Genomic DNA, 20,183 nt, shown 5'->3' with positions numbered 1-20,183 from the left:
CTGCCTCTATGGCAGGTAATTTCCCCAATACTCTCTCTCTAATTTTAGGCATTATGTTTCGCTCGAAATTTCCCACGACCATTCAAGCCTACCTGCCAGGGGCAGATGCTTAATCACTTAATCACTTAACTTCCCGTTAGTCGTCGATTTGCTCAAGCGGGCTCCAGTAATGTCTCCATTTGTCCCTGTCGCGTGCTAGTGTAGCCCAATGGCATCTGTTCGCTCTGGGATCATGAAGAGCCTCAAACCGATCGTTCATGATCTTGACGAAGAAGTCTGACCATCTGGTAGGTGGGCGGCCACGTGGTCTTTTGACATCCCGTGGAATCCAGTTAGTAACAGCTCTAGTCCAGCGGTCGTCTTTAAATCTCATTACGTGACCAGCCCATCTGATTTTTGACACCTTGGCAAATGAGACAGCATCCCTGATTCTTGATCGTTGACGGATGTCGGAACTCCGGATTTTTTCTCTCATTTGAGTGAAACGTGATATTCCAAGCATAGCTCTTTCTATTCTTCTTTGGGAGACCTGAATAACATTCTCATCCTGTTTGCGTAGGGCCCAGGTCTCTGAGGCATATGTTAATGCAGGAAGAACAGTGGAATCAAAGAGATGTGCCCGGAGCCGGAGGTTCTTCGTCCTCTTAGCTATTTCTTCGACGTTCTTGAAGGCGTTCCAAGCCGCTCTCTTTCTCCTGCGCAGCTTGGGGGCCAGGTCATTTGTCATGTTGACTTCTCGACCTAGGTACACATAGCTGTTGCATTCGGAGATGGTCGTTCCGTTGAGAGCGAATGGGGCATCAGGAACGAGGCTGTTTCTCATAAACATTGTCTTCGTAAGATTCAGCTGTAGTTCGACCTTTCCACACTCACGGTCAAAGTCGGCCAGCATTTTGTGCCATTTGGCTGACGTTTGGTGTCATTAAAACAATGTCATCAGCAAAGCGGAGGTGGTGTAGTTGCCGACCATCTATCTTCACTCCCATTCCTTCCCATTCCAGTCGTCGCATGATGTTCTCGAGGGTGGCACTGAAGAGCTTCGGTGAAATGGTATCACCCTGCCGAACCCCTCTCCTGACATCAACGATCACTTCTTTGTAGAATGGTGAGATCCTGGTAGTGAATCCGCAATACAGCTCACGGAGGATCTTGATGTATTGGGCTTGAATGCCCTGATTGGCTAGGGCTTCAATGACCGCTTCTGTCTCAACAGAATCAAATGCCTTCTTTAAATCAATGAACGTTAAAAAGAGCGGCATCTTGAACTCCCGAGAAACCTCAATGAGTTTGGTTATTGTGTGGATATGGTCGATGGTGCTGAATCCTTTGCGGAACCCAGCTTGCTCGCATGGTTGTCCTTCATCTAGTGTTCTGCCAATCCTATTTAGGATGACTCGAGTGAACAATTTGTAGATGACAGACAATAGGCAGATCGGGCGATAGTTGCCGATGTCATGGATGTCTCCCTTCTTAAACAGTAGTACGGTCCTGCTGGTTTTCCATTGGGACGGAACCTTGCATTCAGACAGGTAGCGAGTGAAGAGCCGAGCCAGTGTATTGATGAGTACTGACGGCAGGTTCTTCAGGTGTTCAGGTCTGACCTTGTCTGGGCCGGGTGCTGTTTGTTTCTTTACCGACGAAATGGCGTGTCGGATTTCAAAAGGGAGAACGTTGGGAACGACACATCCATCCTGTGGAATTTGGTATGTCGGCAAGTGGACATGGCTATCGAAGAGATTTGAGTAGAAGTCATGGATAATCTTCTCCATTGCCGTTCTGGAGGATGTGATGGATCCATCAGGACGTCGGAGGGCAGTCATCTTGGTCTTGTAGTTGGCGAAGGACAGGCGGGTGTTATGAATACTTTTCCCAGCTTCTGCCGCACCTTCCAGTACTTCTGCTCTTCTCTCTTTGAGGTCTTCCTTGATTGCATCTCTGCACTGCTTTGCGAGCTCGGACGTTAGCTTGCGGTTGCCTGAGGCATGCGCCAAACCACGCTGGCGAATTAGCTCAAGAGTTTTTGAAGACAGGCGTTTTTTTGTGGCTATCTCTCTCTTGGAGTTCCTCGCACATTCATGGAGGTGCTGAAGCAGTCGATCGTATTCCTCGTCAATGTTGTCAACAATGGCATCTTCCCATGTTGCCGCAATAGTACCAAAGAGTTCCCAGTTGGTGGTCGTTCTGGGAGTTCTCTTTTTGAACTTCGCAGCCCTTTCTCCCCGCTCTGTGAAGTAGAATTTTGCACGAAGGAGAGGTGGTCCGATCCCGTTCGAAATTTTGGGACAACAGCGACATCAGTCAGGCAAAACCGTCGATTGAATATGATGTGGTCTATTTCGTTGTGGAATCGTCCACCGGGAGACTCCCATGTCCAACATTTAGATTCTGCCTTCTGGAACTGTGAGTTACCATGGATGGTCTTGGTCGACATGATGAACTCAGACAGTCTCTCACCCTGTTTGGGGCAGATGCTAGATCATTTATTTTCCATTGCTCATTTTGAATTTTATGAGAGCTCGCATGGCCACGATTGTAAAAAAAAATGTAAATTTCTAGACTGTTAATAGTTGGGTTCCAGAGACATCTCTGTATGGAACTGATCCATTCTGGGATACAATTGGGAGTCTCTGGGCTAGGGCTGTTGGGTCCTGAAACCCACATACCGGGGGTGGTGGGGGGCTTCCTCATGGAAGCTCTTGGTCACTGAGATTCCATCTGGAGTAGGCAGGGAGACTGCACCTGATCCATCTGGGGTGCCCCAGTGAAACTGGCCCAGCATGGGGCCCAGAGAGATCTCTGGCACTGTGGTGTCTTCCGGGACTTGCTGCTGTGACTCTGGGCCAGGGTGTTGGTGGCTAAGATGGAGCCCAGAGGCAAATTGTGGGCGTGACGGCCAGTCTGCAAGGTGGTCAGGGACCTGGGGAGGGACAACTCTGGTCCTCTCCCCCAGTGAAATTTGCTTATCAAGTTTTAAGATTCCATTCTTGAGACCTGATCGAGTCTTGGGCTGGGGTTGATTGTACATGCATAGGAACTGGGTGACTTTTTTTTTTCCTTTTTGGGCCACACCTTGTGGTGCTCAGGGGTTACTCCTGGTTCTGTACTAAGAAATGACTCCTGGTGGTGCTCAGGGGACCATATGGGATGCCAGGGATCGAACCCGAGTCAGCCACGTGCATGGCAAATGCCCTCCCTGCTGTGCTATCGCTCCAAATTGGATGATTTTTGATTCTGAGCCTTTTTCTTCATTCTAAATTTTTTTTTTTTGGTGGGGCTTGTAGGGTCACACCCAGCGATGCTCACAGGTTACTCCTGGCTCTGCCCTCAAGAGTCACGCCTGACGGTGCTCGGGGGACCATGTGGGATGCCGGGGATCAAACCTGGGTCAGCCGCATGCAAGGCAAACGCCCTCCCCGCTGTGCTATTGCTCCGGCCCCTTGCTTCATTCTAATGAGTGGCTTTTATTAGTCTAAACTGGAGACCTGACTCCAGAGGAGATGTTTGTGTGCTTCTCCAAGGAGCCAGGGAGATCCCGTTTAAGATTCTCCCCTGCTCTCATCCTCGGGGCCAGCCTCTACCCTTCCTGGGCTCCCCGGGGCTCAGTTTTCTGTCTATCATCCCCACAGCCCAGTCCAGACCTGCACAGCTCGTGGGTCCTGTCTCTGAGGCAGAGCGGGGGAGCATCACTGGAGAACCCCATCTACCTGCGATTCTTCCAAAGGTGGGTCCTCCACGGAGTCTACCTGTTCTGTAGTGACCTGAGCTCTCAGCCAGTCTGGCCACACACACAAAGCCAAGCCACTAGGCTTGTAAGAATTCACAGCAAGGTTTAGTTGTTTCTCTTGTGCATTTGTTTTGTTTGGAGTTCACACCCAGTGATACTTGGGGCTTACTCCTGGCTCTGCACTCAGGAATCACTCCTGGCAGTGCTCGGGGACCCTATGGGATGCTGGGAATCCAACCTGGGTCGGCCGCATGCAAGGCAAACGCTTTACCTGCTGTCCTATCACTCGGGCCCGGTTTAGTTGTTCCTTAAATCGATATTTGCTTGCATCTGTCCAGGCATGGAGTGCATCCCTACCTCCCCAGTCCTCTGCAACCACTGCCTCCAGAGATCCTTGATCACCGACTCCTGGGCATTCAGAATGGGGCTACGGATGGAGTTGGGGCTCTCGCAGAATAGTCTTCAACCTCATCTGAATGAAGCTGCCGTGGGGGCTGGAGTGATAGCATAGCGGGGAGGGTGCTTGCTTCACATGCATCTGACCTGGGTTCGATTCCCAGCATCCTATATGGTTCTCCGAGCACAGCCAGGAGTGATCCCTGAGCATAGAGCCAGGAGTAACCCCTGAGCACAGTCAGGTGTGGCCCCCAAATAACAAGAACAAAATAAAGGGGGTAGAGTAGGCCCTGACTCAGAGCGTGGACACTCCGGGCAGGCCCCAGAGGCCCCTAATGTGGTGCCGGGGATAGAACCAGGGTCAGCTGCGTGCAAGGCAAATGCCGTAAACCCTGGATTATCTCTCCAGCACCCCGGGATTACTATTCACCCCAGTCCCTCTCTCCATGAAAGACTAGGCCTGGGGCTGAAGGGATAGCACAGTGGGGAGGGCATTTGCCTTGCACTCGGCCGACCCGGGTTCGATTCCCAGCATCCCATATGGTCCCCTGAGCACCACCAGGAGTGATTCCTGAGTATAGAGCCAGGAGGAACCCCTGTGTATCCCCGGGGGTGACCCAAAAAGCAAAAAAAAAAAAAAAGAAGAAGAAAGACTAGGCTTTCCCAGCCTGCCCGTGGGCATGAGGGACTTTATTGAATTCAGACCAAGCATGGGACCCACAGAGCACAGGCAAGTCCGGGATCCAGAGGCGGTTCTGAGCCTGGGGGGCGGGTCTATCTTGGACCCCGCCCGGTCCCACCTCCTTGGGGCGCGCCAGGCTCTTGCCCACGGGGCGGGGGCTCAGGGTGCCGTGTTGTAGACCTGATAATCGTCCTCCTGGGTGATGTGCAGCTTCCAGGGGAAGAGGCGCTTCTGGGTGGGGAGTCCCTGTGCCCGGCGCACCATCAGCCCCACGTCCTCATCGGACAGCAGGCGGATCAGATCCCCCTCGGTGTCGCGGTAGTTGAGGGCGATGTCGTCCCTCTGGAACTCCCGTCTGCAGGAGGAGCTGGGGGTGAGGGTGGTACCCGGGGCAGTGGGGCGGGACAGGGCGGGGCAGCAGGACAGCTTCCCCGGAAGTGTCCCCGGTGGGGGGACAGAAGGGTAGGGCAGGGAACAGAAGGGAGAGGGATGTTCAGGATGTTCAGGGGGACAGTATGTGAGGGACAGAAATGGCCCAGGGAACTGCTGAGGGTGAGAGGCTGGGACTGTCTGTGGGGTGCAAGGACAGTGACACAGGGGTGCAAGAGACACCGCAGGGTCACTCTCCCCCCCCCTCCAGCTGACAAGCACGGAACACTGGCCGACCTGTCCACAGGCTACTGGACAGAGAGGTGACACGCAGAGTTAGACTCAGCAAACCTGCGGATTGAAAATTCACTTCTAGAAAATAGTCCCGGGGCCATCAGCCACCAAACACGTGACTGCAGCCGGGTCTGTGGTGGGCAGGTGGCACGGATGCCACCAGCCACAGGTGCTGGCCGTGGTGACCACAAAGGCTGGCGCCACCCACGGTGGGCACCAACCTTGACGACCACATGGGCTCAGTGTCAGTGATCATGGGCCCCAGCGGGTACATCCACAGGGCCCAGGGCCTGTGAAAGTCATTTCCACGACTGGGTCAGGGGAGTCTCAGTGAGGCACTGCTAGGAGTTAAAGCAAGAGGCTGTGTCACCTCCTGCCTTGCTGTGATTTCTGGGTCTTATAAAAATGCGGGATGGAGCGATAGCACTGCAGGTAGGATGTTTGTCTTGCATGCGGCTGACCTGGGTTCGACTCCTCGGTCCCTCTCAGAGAACCCGGCAAGCTACCGAGAGTATCCCGCCAGCTCGGCAGAGCCTGGCAAGCTCCCCGTGGCGTATTCGATATGCCAAAAACAGTAACAATAAATCTCACAAAGTTGACGTCACTAGCGCCCGCTCAAGCAAATCAAACAGGAGGACAGTGCAACAGTGCTATAAAAATGCACGCAAGGGGGCCGCTTGTCTTGCGCACAGCCAATCCGGGTTCGATCCCTGGCACCCCCGCAGGGTCTCCTGAGCACCGCAGGAGGAATCCCTGAGTGCAGAGCCAGGAGTCAAGCCCTGAGCACCACTGGGTGTGGCCAAAGAACAAAAACAAACCCTTAAATGTGCACAGTGATCACTCAGAGGTGCCGCAGCTTTTGTCCTCTGAGGCGAGGAGGCCACGGATGGTCTCTGTGTGGACCAATGGACGGTGTCTGGGGCGAGACGGAGGGTCTCCACTAAGTCTGCAGCTTGCAAAGACTTCAGGGATGTAGCTGAGTCCAGGCCACCAGCAGCGCGACCTCAGACGGGCAGCCCCCTCCTCCCCCCTCCTGCCTCCCTAACACGGTGCTGCTGACCCCCAGACTGCTGGATGCGAATGGAAGGTGAGGGGGGATGTGTGGGCAGCCGCCAGCCTCAGGTGTCTTTCCCCAGGCCCCGCCTTTTCCCATGGCTCCGCCCTTTCCCCAGGCCCCGCCTTTCCCCAGGCTCCGCCCTTTCCCCAGGCCCCGCCTTTCCCCAGGCCCCACCTTTCTCCAGGCCCTGCCTTTCCTAGGCCCCGCCTATCCCCAGGCCTCACCTTTCCCCAGGCCCCGCCCCCTCCACAGGCCCCGCCTTTCCCCAGGCCCCGCCCTTTCCAGGCGCTGACCCCGCCCCTTCCCCGCCTCCTCAGGGCACTGTCCCGCCCCTTTCCCTGCCCCTCACCGCATGAGCTCCAGCAGGTCCTTGTAGAGGGGCGTGCTGCTGAGGTCCTCCTCCACTGCGATGTCCCTGTGGGGGACATGGGCACCTCGGGCTGGAAGGGGACTTGGAATGGGGCTGGCCAGTGTAGGGGGAGGCTGGGGGCGGGTGGCGGACAGGCAGGGACTCGGGCAGGGATTGGGACAGGGGTGGGAGAGGAGAGACCCCCTCTCCCCAGCGGGCGTCTGCAGGCTACTGACTTGATGGTGGTGCTGATGCTGTTCTCGTAGTAGTAGCAGCGCAGCCAGTTGGTGGGGTCCTCCTCCTCCGGGAAGTCCTTGAGGATTTTCACAAAGGACACAGGGAAGATACCGGTGGTCCCTCGGATGGTGCCCTAAGGAGGACGCAAAGGGCTGCCCTGTAGGGGTGGAGGGGGGCCGTGGCCTCCCTGCTGCCCCCTGGCCGTTTGATGAAGATGTGGATGGGTGTCAGAGGGAGACTGAGACCCCTCAGGGAGAGGAAGGAGCAAAGGGGCGATCGTGGGCCTGTTCACCCTCGTGGGGGGTGTCAAAGGGTCAAGCCATGCCGGGTCCTTCCTGCAGCCCTGCACAAAGGTGGCGCTGAGGGCTGCAGGCCCGGCCCCTGCCAGGCACCGTGAGGCTCCTGAGCACTGTAGGTGTGTCCCCCAAACCGGAAACCAACCTCCCCGCCCCACACTCAGACTTGGCCATTCTGGGGGCTCCTTGCACCCCGAAAAACAGAGGCCAGGGTTGTAGGAGGCAAGTGAGGTCTGTACAGGGGGGCAGGTGGGAGGCTGCAGGGGTGAGGCAGGGAGGGTCCCACTCACGCCTCTTCCCACAGCAGCAGCCCTGGGCCACACGCGCTCTGCCCGCACCTCTCACGGGACACTTGCTGGCAACGTCCTGCTCCCCACCCCATAGACACAGAAACTGCGGCTGGAGAGAGGCCCCGGAGCACCGTTCAATCTGCGGCCAGATCACGGACGGTGGCCAGGCTCTGCAGAAATCGGGGGACACACGCTTCCTGTGTCTGGACCGTGGCCTTGTGATCCCTGGACGGAGCCTCCTTCAAACACACTCCCCAAGGAGCCCTCAGGGCCGAGTGCTGAATGGCTGCAGGGGGCAGTGACCCCCACCTTGTTACCGCCCCTCTGCGTGCTGGGGGTCACCCCGGATTCCCTTGGCCAGGAATTGCTGGTACATGTGTGTGCGTGTGTGCATGTGTGTATATTGCATGTGCATGTGTGTATATTGTATGTGCGTACATGCATGCACTTGTGTGCGCACATGTACGCATGTGTGTGTGAGCATGTGTGTGTATGTGTGGGTGTGTGCGAGCGTGTGTGTGCATGTGTGAACATGTTTGTGTGCATGTGTGTGTGTGCGTGCCTGACTCAGACAGCTGCAGTTGTGGGCCTGTTCTCCGGCCCCTGCACGCACACACCACGCACACTGCCCTCCACAGCCGCCCTCCTCTGCTCCCCGCTTCCTGGAACCAGTGAAGAAAGGGCTCCATTCTTGCCACTGCAGCAAAGGAAGTGGGGAGGAGCCCTTGGGTCTGGACGCAGGACCGGGCTCCGTCCCTCCTCGTGCCTGACCTCAGGACTAGCCAGGAATTCAGCCGGGGGTGATGCCCGTGCCCCCCTCCCCAGGCTGGATGTCCCGAGATGGAGGGGTGTGACTGCTGCTCTGGGAGAGGAGGAAGCTGCGAGCACCCCCACACACTGGATGGGCCCACCCAGCCCAGAGCTGCTGCACCCCCCACGCCCCCACAGGGAAAACCTGACCGACTTACTCGGCTCCCGGAGGCCTTTTGGAGTCAGAATCACAGGCACTGGGAGCCCCAGGGCCTCTGCTCCAGCTGCACCCCGTCTCCCGGTAACTGTCCTCTGGGCCCTCCTTAGGTCCGTCTCTTCCCGGAGTACCCCAACTCTCTCCAGCCCCCACAAAGAACCAGGCTCAGGCAACCCTGTCTCCAGCCTCATCCCAACCTCACGACAAGCCTCACCTCAACCATTCTTTTTTTTTTTTTTTTTTTTTGCTTTTTTGGTTCACACCTGGTGATGCACAGGGGTTCGTCCTAGCTCTGCTCTCAGGAATTACTCCTGGCGGTGCTCGGGGGACCCTATGGGATGCTGGGAATCGAACCTGGGTCTGCCACGTGCAAGGCAAATGCCCTCCCCGCTGTGCTATTGCTCCAGCCCCACCTCAACCATTCTTACCTCCAACATCATCATCCTCACCTCCAACCATCCTCCTCTCCATCCTCACCTCCAACCATCCTCTAGCCTCGCCCCTAACTTTACCTTCAACAATTCTCCCCTCCAGCCTCACCTCCAGCCATTCTTTATTGACACGGCCCAGGAGGAAGATGACCTCGCCAGCTTTGAAATTCAGCTCAAGCTTGCTGTTCCCAGTGAAGTCAAACAGGGCCTGGAACCGGGAGGGAGGGAGGGGGGGACGTGTGGATTCGGCCTTCTGGGAGCACATTCCTCCCTTGAGCATCCACCCCAGGACCCCTGGGCGGGGAGGATGAGGTGTCAGGCCAGCCCCTTCCCTGGGTGCCCAGGACCACCCCCGAGCAGAGGCCCCCGGGCTGCCTGATGGTGGGTCTAGCCTGGCCGGCAGGGCTACCTCGGCTCGGGGAGCGGCAAAGCGGTCCAAGCTGGCATTCTGTGGGCGGTCATTCTTCCTGTGGGAGAGAAGGGGAGGCGTTGGCTGCCCTGCTCCCTACTGTGGGGTGCAGAGGGGGCCGTCCCCAGGGGCAAGAGAGGCGAGGGTGGTGCCAAATGCCCCCCCACCCGTCCCCGACCCCCCCCCCAGTGAACCAGATCCGCCGGGCTGCTGACCCCTCCCCCCATCCTCTCTCCTCCCCATGCCCCTTCCTCTGTCTTCTCGCCTGTGCCAGGGCCACCTGCGGGGTGAGGAGGGCACACAGTGGGGCTGCAGGGTGAGATGGGGTTCAGGGGGGGAGGCTGGACTCAGGGTCGTGGACTCTGGGGTGCCTGGCCAGCTGCTGTCTCATCTTTTGGGAGCCTGACCTTGGCTTTTCAATGATCATTTCCAGCCTACCGGGGGGGACCAGAACATGCTTGGGGGGCCCTATGGATTCTGGGGAAGGTGGGAGCGTCCCCGGGGGGCCACCAGAACCCAGACACACCCCTGGCCACACCTCCCAGGGGCTGCGGAAAGGGAATATCTGGGGATCCATCAGCCACTGACTCCTGTCTATCGACCCCCGCCCCTCCCCCATTCCTTCCAGAACCCCCAGGCTGGGATCAGGCCCTCCCTGAGTTGTCAACCTGGCGGCTCCCAGGAGTTGTGCCGACTCCCGTCCTTCCTGACCCCGATTCCAAGCTCCACCCACAAACAGAGCTGGGGTGGGGGGCGCTGGGAGGACACCTGGGGGCTCCTTTCCTTTTGGTCGTTGTTTGCTTTTGGGGTCACACCCGGCGATGCTCAGGGGTTACGTCTGGCTCTGCACTTGGGAATAACGCCTGGCGGTGCTCGGGGGGACATGCAGGATGTTGGGGATCAAACCAGGTCAGTCGCATGCAAGCAAATGCCCTCCCTGTTGGATTATCGCTCCCACCCCAGTCATTTTTTTTCTTTATCTTTTTTTTTTGGTCTGTTTGTTTGGGGGCTACTCCCGGTGGTGCTCAGGGCTGACTCCTGGCTCTGTGCTCAGGACTGACTCCTGGCTCTGTGCTCAGGGCTGACTCTGTGCTCAGGGCTGACTCCCCACTCTGTGCTCAAGGCTGACTCCTGGCTCTGTGCTTGGGGTCACTCCTGGCTCTGTACTTGGGGCTGACTCCTGGTTCTGTGCTCAGGGCTGACTCCTGGCTCTGTGCTCATGACTGACTCCTGGCTCTGTGCTCAGGGCTCTGTGCTCCTGGCTCTGTGCTTGGGGCCCACTCCTGGCTCTGTGCTCAGGACTGACTCCTGGCTCTGTGCTCAGGGCTGACTCTGTGCTCAGGGCTGACTCCCCACTCTGTGCTCAAGGCTGACTCCTGGCTCTATGCTTGGGGTCACTCCTGGCTCTGTACTTGGGGCTGACTCCTGGCTCTGTGCTCAGGGCTGACTCCTGGCTCTGTGCTCAGGGCTCTGTGCTCAGGGCTGACTCCTGGCTCTGTGCTCAGGGCTCTGTGCTCAGGGCTGACTCCTGGCTCTGTGCTCAGGGCTCTGTGCTCAGGGCTGACTCCTGGCTCTGTGCTCAGGACTCTGTGCTCAGGGCTGACTCCTGGTGGGGTTCGGCGACCATCTAGGGTGCCGGGGATCGAACCCCAGGTGGGTTGTGGGTAAAGCCAGCACCCTGCCCGCTGTGCTGCCTCTCCCAGGCCTACGAGATGGCTGTGACCCCGAGACCAAGGGAGGGGAGTCCCAGGGCTCTGCCCCTCCTCCCCCGGCCCCTTACTCACATTTTCCGGGTGGGCGGGCGGAGGCGGCGGAGGGCCTGGGGCACCTGTTCGGAGTCATAGGGTGACTGGTGGAAGAAGAGACGCACGTCCTCGTCCAACAGGACCCACACGGGCAGGCTCAGGAGCTCCTGGGGGGGGGGGGGACACAGGCCAGGGTGGGGACACAGGCCAGGGCTGTGCTCGGCCACACAGTAGGACACCCCCTTGCTCCAGGCCCGCCCCCACGCCGGCCCCCCTCACTCCTCAAGACGTTCCCTACCCGGTCACAGAAACAGCCTCGATTTCCCTTCCGGCTTTGGTTTGGGGAAGTGGACGCCCCCCTCCCCCCACCCCGGTCAGTGCTCGGAAGTGACTCCCAGCTGGATGCTCCGGGGTCAGGCCGGGACTCCCGGGGGTGCTATAAAACCACAACCCCCGGGACCCCCTTTGCAGGAAACCAGGCCGTGGAGGGGCTGGAACAGCCTGGAACAGACGGGTGAGCGGGGAGGTGGCCGAGAGGCGGCTTCCGGGACAGATGCCAGGCCAGGCTAAAGGCGGGTCTGAGGCCAGGCCTGGCGGCCAGCACCCCTGGGTGGTCTCCTCAATGAACCGGGTGCTGGGAGGGCCAGGTGCCACACGCCGGGTGGGTCCACGTCACACCCACTCTGGGTTCCTGCCTCCAAGACCGGCTTCACTCCCTTGGCACTGCCCCCCACCCATGCCTGAAACGGGCCTTTCCTGCTCCCCTCTCTGTGCTCCCCCCAGCTCCTTCCCCTCCCTCCTCCCCCCATGTTCCCGCCCTGGGCTGTGAGGGGCAGCACTGGGCCCGACCCACCTCCACACCAGAATCCTACCCCCAGCACAGATACCACATGGTCCTTTCAGAGCAGGCCTGCATGGCCTTCCCCCACTGCCCCGCCCCCTCCCGGGACCCTGCTCAGGCCCGTTTGTCCCCCCAGCCCAGGCCCGGCCTCAGGTGAGCAGCTGAACCACCCGGTACCTTCATGTAGGCGTTGAGAGGGGCGATCCGGGCCTCGGCGATCTCCTGCTTCACCCCCACGTAGACTTTGGCTGAGGAGGGGGACAGGGCTGCCCATCCTGGTCCAGGCCAGACCCCCCAGCTCCCCCGACACGCTCGGCGCCCACCCCCAGACCCCCCGCTGGGACCTCCCACCGGCGACTTGCAACCGGGACCACCTTCCAACAGATACTTCTAACAGTTCCCGGGCAGCTGGTCCTGACACACACAAACACGCACACACACGCACACACACATGCACATACATACATACATACACTCACACACTCACACAGACACACATACACACACGCACACACACACCCAGGCGCACATGCACCCATGTACACACATATACCTACACACACAATACACACACATGCACACACACATGCACATACATACACACATACACTCACACAGACACACATACACACATGCACACACACATGCACACACAACCAAGTGCACACGCACCCATGTACACACACATACCCACACACACAATACACACATGCACACACATGCACGTACATACACACATACACTCACACAGACACACATGCACACACACACCCAAGCGCACATGCACCCATGTACACACACATACCCACACACAATACACACACATGCACACACATGCACACTCATGAACGCATGCACCTCCCACATGCACCCACATACACACATACACACATGCACAAACACATACCCACACACATACGTACATACAAACATACTCACATACACTCATGCACACGCACATACCCACATATACACGCATGTGCACACATGCACATACATCTCCACACACACACACATTTGCAGCCGACAGACCACAGGACCTTTGCTCTGCTCACAGCGGCTCTGCCCACCCCTAGCTGGTCCCTGCACCCTGGCTGGACTGTCCCATCACCCAGACTGTGATTCTGCGGGGCCTCAGGATGGGGCTCAGCAGGGAACATTCGAGGCCTGAGTTTGGTCCCTGCACATCCCCCAGGCTCGGACAATCTTTAGGCCTGCAGGTCAGTCCCTTGTACCAGCCAGCCCACCCACCCCAAGAGCCAGAGCAAGGAGATGAGGGACCCCAGGGCCGGGCAGGAAGCCTCATCCCAGAGGAAGGAGACGGCCCCCGGCACCCCACTGTGTTGGCACCGAGGCTCTTCCCGAGAACCAGGCCTGCTCACATGGCCCAGACCACGTGTTGCGTGGCCGCGTGTCTGACTACCAGTGTCTGGACGGGGTGAGGAGAGATAAGCCATTGTCCGCCTGCAGCCTGGACACGGGAGCTGGGGGGACCTTCCGTCCACTAAGGGGGTACGGCCTGCAGACCAGATGGGCCCTGCGCTCAGAGCGGACAGACACTGCCCCCAGGCATGTGCTCGTGACAGACAGACAGCTGGGGGCGCAGAGGGGGAAACACTGGGGAGGGGTCTCACGCGGGCTGGGTGTGGGGTGTGAGGGAGGGACAGGGGGCGAGTGGCGGCTGCAGGAGGGGGTCTGTTGGGGCAGGGGGGCCGGGGGAGGGGCAGAGAGGGCATGGGATGGGCTGGAGCAAGAGCACCGCGGGGAGGGTGTTTGCCTTGCATGCCGGCGACCTGAGTTCGATCCCCAGCATCCCATCGGGTCCCTTGAGCACTGCCAGGAGGGATTCCTGAGTGCAGAGCCAAGAGGGACCCCTGAGCATCGCCGGGAGCCCCTCCCCGAGCTAAATGACCAGTTGTCCGTGGGCTGGAATCGGGTGATGGACGGGCCCACAGTGGGGAGAGACGGGGGTGCAGCCCTGTGGGGGGTCGGGTGTCTGGGACCCCACCTGGCAGGGTGGGCAGGGTGCAGAAGAAGGGGTTCAGCTTGTTGTCGGGCCCGAAGCGCCCCTCCAGCTTGCACTGGAGCGCGTAGAACTGGCGGTAGCGGCGGTAGATGAGGTACTTGGCGCCCCCTTTCGTCTTCACCTCGATGACGAAGACCTGGAAGCAGAGGAGGCGCCGTGGGGTCCTCCGGGTGGGTTGGTGGGGGGGCCAGGCAGAAGGCAGAGGGTGGGATTGGGGACCCCAGGGGGAACATCTTGAACAAGTTTTCTTGATTCAGGATTCTCTTTGTCGGGGGGGGGGGGGGTCTGCTCTGACCATTGTGGGGTCATTTGATTTGATTGATTGATTTGTATTTGATTTGATTTATTTATTTTCTTTTTGGGTCACACCCGGCATTGTACAATGGTTCCTCCTGGCTCTGCACTCAGGAATTACTCCTGGCTGTGCTCAAGGAATCATATGGGATGCTGGGAATCGAACCTGGGTCGGCCGTGTGCAAGGCAAACGCCCTCCCCGCTGTGCTATTGCTCCAGCCCCGATCCCTCACTTTTAATTAAAAATTTATTTTTGTTGTTTATTTTCAGGTTTGGGTGACACCCAGCGGTGCTCAGGACTTAGTCCTGGCTCTGCATTCAGCAGTCACTCCTGACAGGCTCGGGGGACCCTATGGGGTGCTTGGGATCGAACCGGGGTCGACCGCGTGCAAGGCAAACGCCCTCCCCACTGTGCTATCGCTCCAGCCCCTGTTTTGTGTCTTAATTTGGGTGTGGCATTTTTGGGGGCGGGGTCACACCCTGCGATGCTCAGAGCTTACTCCTGACTCTGTGCTCAGGGGTCACTCCTGCTGCTGCGGGGGTGGGTTCCTACGTGGTGCTGGGTCTGAACCTGGGTTGGCCACGTGCAAGGCAAGGGCCCTCCCCACTGTGCTCTCTCTGGTCCCCAGAACTCTGGGGTGTTAAGGAACACCCCTGGGACCCACCCACTTGATGCCAAGGGCTCCACACTTCCAAGTTCCAAACCCAGGTGTTCGGAGGTGATCTGCTACCCTGTGTAACGTACCCCTGCCCCCGAGGGTGACATCACCCGCTGAGGACCACCAGGACAGAAGCAAGGTGCTTCGTGAACTTGGAGGGTCAAAGGTCATGTGTCAGAGGTGGGGTGTGGCGGGCGGGGGAGAAGGTCTCTTACAAAGTGGCTGGTGAAACCTCTCTTCTCCTCGATGTCAGCGATGTTGGCGGATGTGGCCACATCGTCCGGAAGCTGCTCGAAGTCGCTGAGGGTGGGAGGGAGGGGAGGAGGGAGAGAAGGACCCTGGTTATCCCACGCCGGACTGAGACTCTCCCCCCTACTAAGAGACCCCCAAACCAGGCTGCAAGGTGGGGCTCGAAGGAGGGTCCCTGGGCATCACACAGTACCGGGGTCCGCTTAGCACTCCCAGGAAACCCCGGGCTGTTCGCCCTGTTCACATCAGGAAAACAATCAGTCATGTGTCCTCAAGGTGACCTGACACACCTCGACCCCAGTTTGGCCCCCGGAACTGCCCACGGTCCCCTGAGTCACACTGGGAGTGACCCCTGAGCTCAGAGCCAGGAGTAAGCCCTGAGCACCCCCAGTGTGGCCCCCTAAACCAGCAAAGTGCCAAGTACTTAGCCCCCCCCCTCAATCCCTGCCCAGCTCACCTCCAACCCCAGGGTCTGTCCCTAAAAGCCTCGGTGCATCTGACTCAACTCCCACCCGAACAGCCCCTTGGGGGGCTCCGAAGAGAGAAGCCCCCCCAGCTGGGATGGACTGCGGACCCCCGAGTCTCTGCAGCGCCCACTAACCTCTGCGCCCTGTAGTGGCCCCTGTCCTGCCCTGGCCAAGAGATCTGACCATTTGGTCATGTCCGGTGCCAACCCACCTCTCTGGCCCCTCAAGGTCCAGAACCCCCAAGGCCCCTTCCTAATCTGCCCTCCTCAACACCCCTGCCAGGCCTGACCTGTTCCAGGATCTTAGACTCTGATTGGGCAGACAGACTCAGAGGTGGAGACAAGAGAGTGACAACGGAAAGGTCCAATCAGAACCTGCGATTGCACACAGGGCGGGCCTTCCAGGCAGCAGGAACAGAATGTGCTAAGGGGGGTGGGGTCAGCAGGGATAAGACGAACTCAGACACAACGCTTAGCTGGGGAGTGGGGTGGGGTGGGGACAGGGTCTCCGGCCGGTTTAAGAAAGGGGGAGCCCCTCCTTGGGGGCTCTGGGGGTGGGCGCCGAGTGTGTCCGGGGAGCTGGGGGGTCTGGCCTGGACCAGAATGGGCAACCCTGTCCCCCTCCTCAGCCAAGGTCTACGTGGGGGTCAAGCAGGAGATTGTGGAGGGAGGGAGGGAGGGAGGGAGGGGGGAGGGAGGAGAAAGGAAAGGAAGAAAAAAGAAAGGAAAAGGACAGAAAAGAAAGAGGGGCATAAAGACAAAATAAATGAAGAAAGAAAAAAGAAAGAAGGAAGAAGGAAGGAAAGTGAGAAAGAGGGAGAGAGGGAGAGAAGGACAGAGACAGAGAGAGGGAGAGAGTGGAAGAGAGAGGGAGAGGGAGATGGAAAGAGGGAGAGAGAGAGCCCCAGTTCCTCACTGGCCCCCATGACCTGGCCTGCCTGGTCTCGCGGTGTCTGGATGAGTTTAGGAAACCCCCCCGCTCCGCCCCCCCAACCCCAGAGCATTGGGTGGTTGCCTGGCAACCCGCCCCAGCCCCACCCGACCTGGTATTGCTCCCCAAGAACTTCCTCCTCTGCAGCTGCGTGTGGGGGGCAGTGTGTGGGTAGGAGCACCCTGGGCTGGCTGAGGGTCCGAGTCCCCCTCTGCTCCCCTGAGGAGCCCCGGGTGCAGCCACCCTCCCCTAAGGAGGGAGACGAGGCCAGGGAAGGCGGGAAACTGAGATCCGACCCCAAACTGTCTGTCCCCTCGGGCCTGGCCTGGCCCTAGCTGGACACTCTCAACTGTCCTGGCTGCTCTGTATGTGTGTGCATGTGTGTGTGAGTGTATGTGTATATGTGTGTGTGCACATGTGTGTATATGTGTGTATGTGTGTGCATGTGTGTATGTGCGTGTATGCATGTGTGTGAGTGTATGTGTGTATGTGTGTATTGGTGTGTGTATGTGTGTATACGTATATGTGTGCGTGTGTGTATGTGCATGCAAGTGTGTGCACATGTGCGTGCGTGTGTGTGCATGTGTGTATATGTATGTATGTGTGTATGTGTGTGCATGTGTGCATGTGTGTATAACTGTGTGTGGATATGTGTGTGCCTGTGTGTGTATATGTGTGTGGGGGGGTTGTGTGTTGGGTATGTGTATATGTATGTGTGTGTGCATGTGTGTGTGCATGTGTGTGCATGTGTGTCTATGTGTGGGTATGTGTGTGCATGTGTGGATATGTGTGTATGTGTGTGGGTATGTGTATATGTATGTGTGTGTGCATGTGTGTGTGTATATGTATGTATGTGTGTGCGTGTGTGTGTGTGGGTATGTGTGTGGGGTGTATATGTATATGTGTGCGTGTGTGCATGTGTGTGCGTGTGTGCATATGTGTATATGTGTCCATGTGTGGGTATGTGTGTATGCAGCAAGAGGGGTTTTCCCGGTGACACCCCTAACTGCCCTCCTCCCCGTCCCCTTCCTACACGGGGCCTTGGGGTCCCCAGTCCCTGTTTGCACGTTCCACCCCCACCCCTGACCAGGCCAGTGTGAGCCCTCAGTGGCTGGGGGCCCTGCGCCCCCTTCACACACGGGCGCCAATGGTCTCTGGCAACCGCACCGGGGGCAGGGGACAGGTGTGGGTCCCGGGGCCCCCCAGCTCACAGCACAGTCCTGCTGTCCAGAGGACGCCCAGACGGCGGCGAGGGGCTGCAGGGAAGGCACTGGCCCCACGCAGCCCACCCGGGCATCTTCCCAGGGGGTCCCCAAGCCCACCGGGAGTGATCCCTGAGCACAGAGCCAGAGCCGGCCCGAGGTGCTTGGAAACGCTCCCCCCAGCAGGCCCGAGCCCCCTTCCCGGCCCCCCCACTCCAGGCTTGAACTCCTGCCAGGCTCAACCCCACCCCCAGGGCATTCCACCTGGCCTCAGTTTCCCCTCTGTACAGGGCCAGGAAGGGAGTAGATGTAGTGAAGAGCACCTGCAGCCCTGAGAGCCGAGGGCCAGGGCGTCCCGTTGCATTTCCTGAGAGCGAGCCCTCTGCGGGCTCCCAAGACCCAGAACATTCTCCCCAACCTCCTGGCTTCTAAGGGCTGGGTGCAGGACGGGGGGTGGGGGGGGAGGTTTGTAGATAAAGAATACAAACAAGTTTAGCATATTGTGCCAGTCATGGAAGCCCCCTCCTACCCGCTGCAGAAAAAGGAACTGGGGCAGAGGGGTCCCAGAGCCGGGGAGGGCGGATTGTCCTGGAGGACTTCCCAGAGGAGGTGACGTTTGTGGCTGCCTAAGTAAAGAGGAAGAAGGAGCTGAAATCCAGCGTTCTGTGTGGGGAGACGACAGAAGTCGGGCGGAACACTCTGCAGCCAGAGCCCAGCCACCTGGACCTCAGCTGTCCCGGCCCCCCTCGGAGTCTCGGCTTCTGGGCCTGCACCTGGTGAGCCGCAAGTCCAACTTCCTAAAACACATCTGAGAGTCTCAGAGTCTCGTTTCTAAGTGCTGACTCAGCCTCAGAGGGCGAAGGGGGCTGCGGGGGGTTGCGGGGAGGTGGGTGTCGGCTTCCCCCACCCTCACCCCGCCAGCCCGCAGGAAGCCCTACCCACACTCACCTCTCAGCCCTCAGCTGGGCCACGGCCATGGCCTCCGTCCCCCGGGGTCCCCCCGCGGGCCAGCTGTGTCCCAGACACCCACCCTGCGTCTCCTGCCCGCTGCGGTGGGTCCCGGGGCTGCGGATGAGGCCCCTCCTCTGCGCACCCGGCCTCACTTCCGCCCCCCTCCCTGCGCGGCGATGGGGAAGTTCTAGATCTGGGGCTCGGGTGACCTTGGGGGTCACGTCCCCCATCTTGGCTCATTCAGCCTCGCCCACTGCCCCTCACTGCAAGTGTCAGCCTCCCACACCTCCCCAGCCTCCTGGTGTGTGTGTGTGCGTGTGTGTGAGTGTGTGTCTGCTTGTGTGTGCATGTGTGTGTGTGTGCATGTGTGCGTGTGTGCTTGTGTGTGCGTGTGTGCTTGTGTGTGTGCTTGTGTGTGCATGTGTGCATGCGTGTATGTATGTGTGTGTTAAAGTGTGTGCGTGTGCGTATGTGTGTGCATGCGTGTGTATGTGTGTATTAGTGTGTGCGTGTGTGCTCGTGTGTGTGCCTGTGTGTGTGTGCACATGTGTGTGTTTCAGCCGTGCCGCTGCCTCCGGGGAACTGCCACATGGACAGAGGCAAGTGTCCACCCTTGGCAGAGATGGGCACATCTGTACAGGCGTTGGTGGGCAAGTGAGTCTCCACCTGGAGGGCTCGCGGTGGCAGGCTGACCCCGGGTGACACTTCCTTGCCGACACAGTTCTTTCTTCCCCTCCTTTGGGGCCACACCCAGTGTGCACTAAGGGCTGACTCAACTCTGCACTCGGGGATCCCTCCCGGCGGGCTTGGGGGACCCTACAGTGTTGGATATGAACCCTCAGTGTTGTTGCTGGATATTAACCCTGAATGCTTTCGGTCATCAGTGAATCACCCCCTTTCCCTCCTCCCAGCGAAGCTTACAGTGCTCTTGCGAGCACCCCTAATCCCCTGAGTTTATCTTCAACCTTCCCTTTGTGTTTTACACCTCATTGTCTCAGTTTCCCCAAGTCAATCTTGGTTACTTATAAGCCACAACTTTCTGGGAATTCTAGATTTTTGTATCTGTAGTGAATTACCTGTTTTCCTCTTTCCCCTACGGCCTTTTTCATATTTCACTACAGAGCAATGTTCTTTGCTAAAACACAGAAAGACCATTAATGCTATGATCCTAATATTTGGGAGTTGATTGACTCGGAAATATAGATACTCCTGGGCATCTGTCATAATTATTTGACTCAGGCTCCGGTTGCTGTCATTCCTAACACCCCAAAAGGGAGGTCCCGCCGTGGGACTGGGATGGACCCGGGGAGAGTGGTGA

The 20,183-nt window shown here is 58.5% G+C and overlaps 1 protein-coding gene across 1 annotated transcript; it reads right to left on the bottom strand.

Annotated features, from left to right (window-relative positions):
• Positions 1 to 4,809: 4,809 nt before the first annotated feature.
• NCF4 (neutrophil cytosolic factor 4) lies at positions 4,810 to 18,964 on the bottom strand. The gene is made up of 10 exons (XM_056137535.1): positions 18,863 to 18,964; positions 15,282 to 15,366; positions 14,096 to 14,249; positions 12,265 to 12,335; positions 11,286 to 11,413; positions 9,502 to 9,559; positions 9,202 to 9,300; positions 7,108 to 7,241; positions 6,872 to 6,937; positions 4,810 to 5,157 (listed from the first exon to the last, which is right to left on the bottom strand). Exons 1-10 carry the CDS (start codon positions 18,889 to 18,891, stop codon positions 4,962 to 4,964), a joined length of 1,020 nt encoding a protein of 339 aa, XP_055993510.1. The 5' UTR covers positions 18,892 to 18,964; the 3' UTR covers positions 4,810 to 4,961.
• Positions 18,965 to 20,183: the final 1,219 nt, after the last annotated feature.

Source organism: Sorex fumeus, unplaced genomic scaffold, assembly GCF_029834395.1.
Source record: "Sorex fumeus unplaced genomic scaffold, SorFum_2.1 ptg000125l, whole genome shotgun sequence".
In the NCBI taxonomy this organism is placed as follows: domain Eukaryota; kingdom Metazoa; phylum Chordata; class Mammalia; order Eulipotyphla; family Soricidae; genus Sorex; species Sorex fumeus.
Note: the sequence above shows the minus strand (reverse complement) of the source record. Positions and strands in the feature narration are given on the sequence as shown.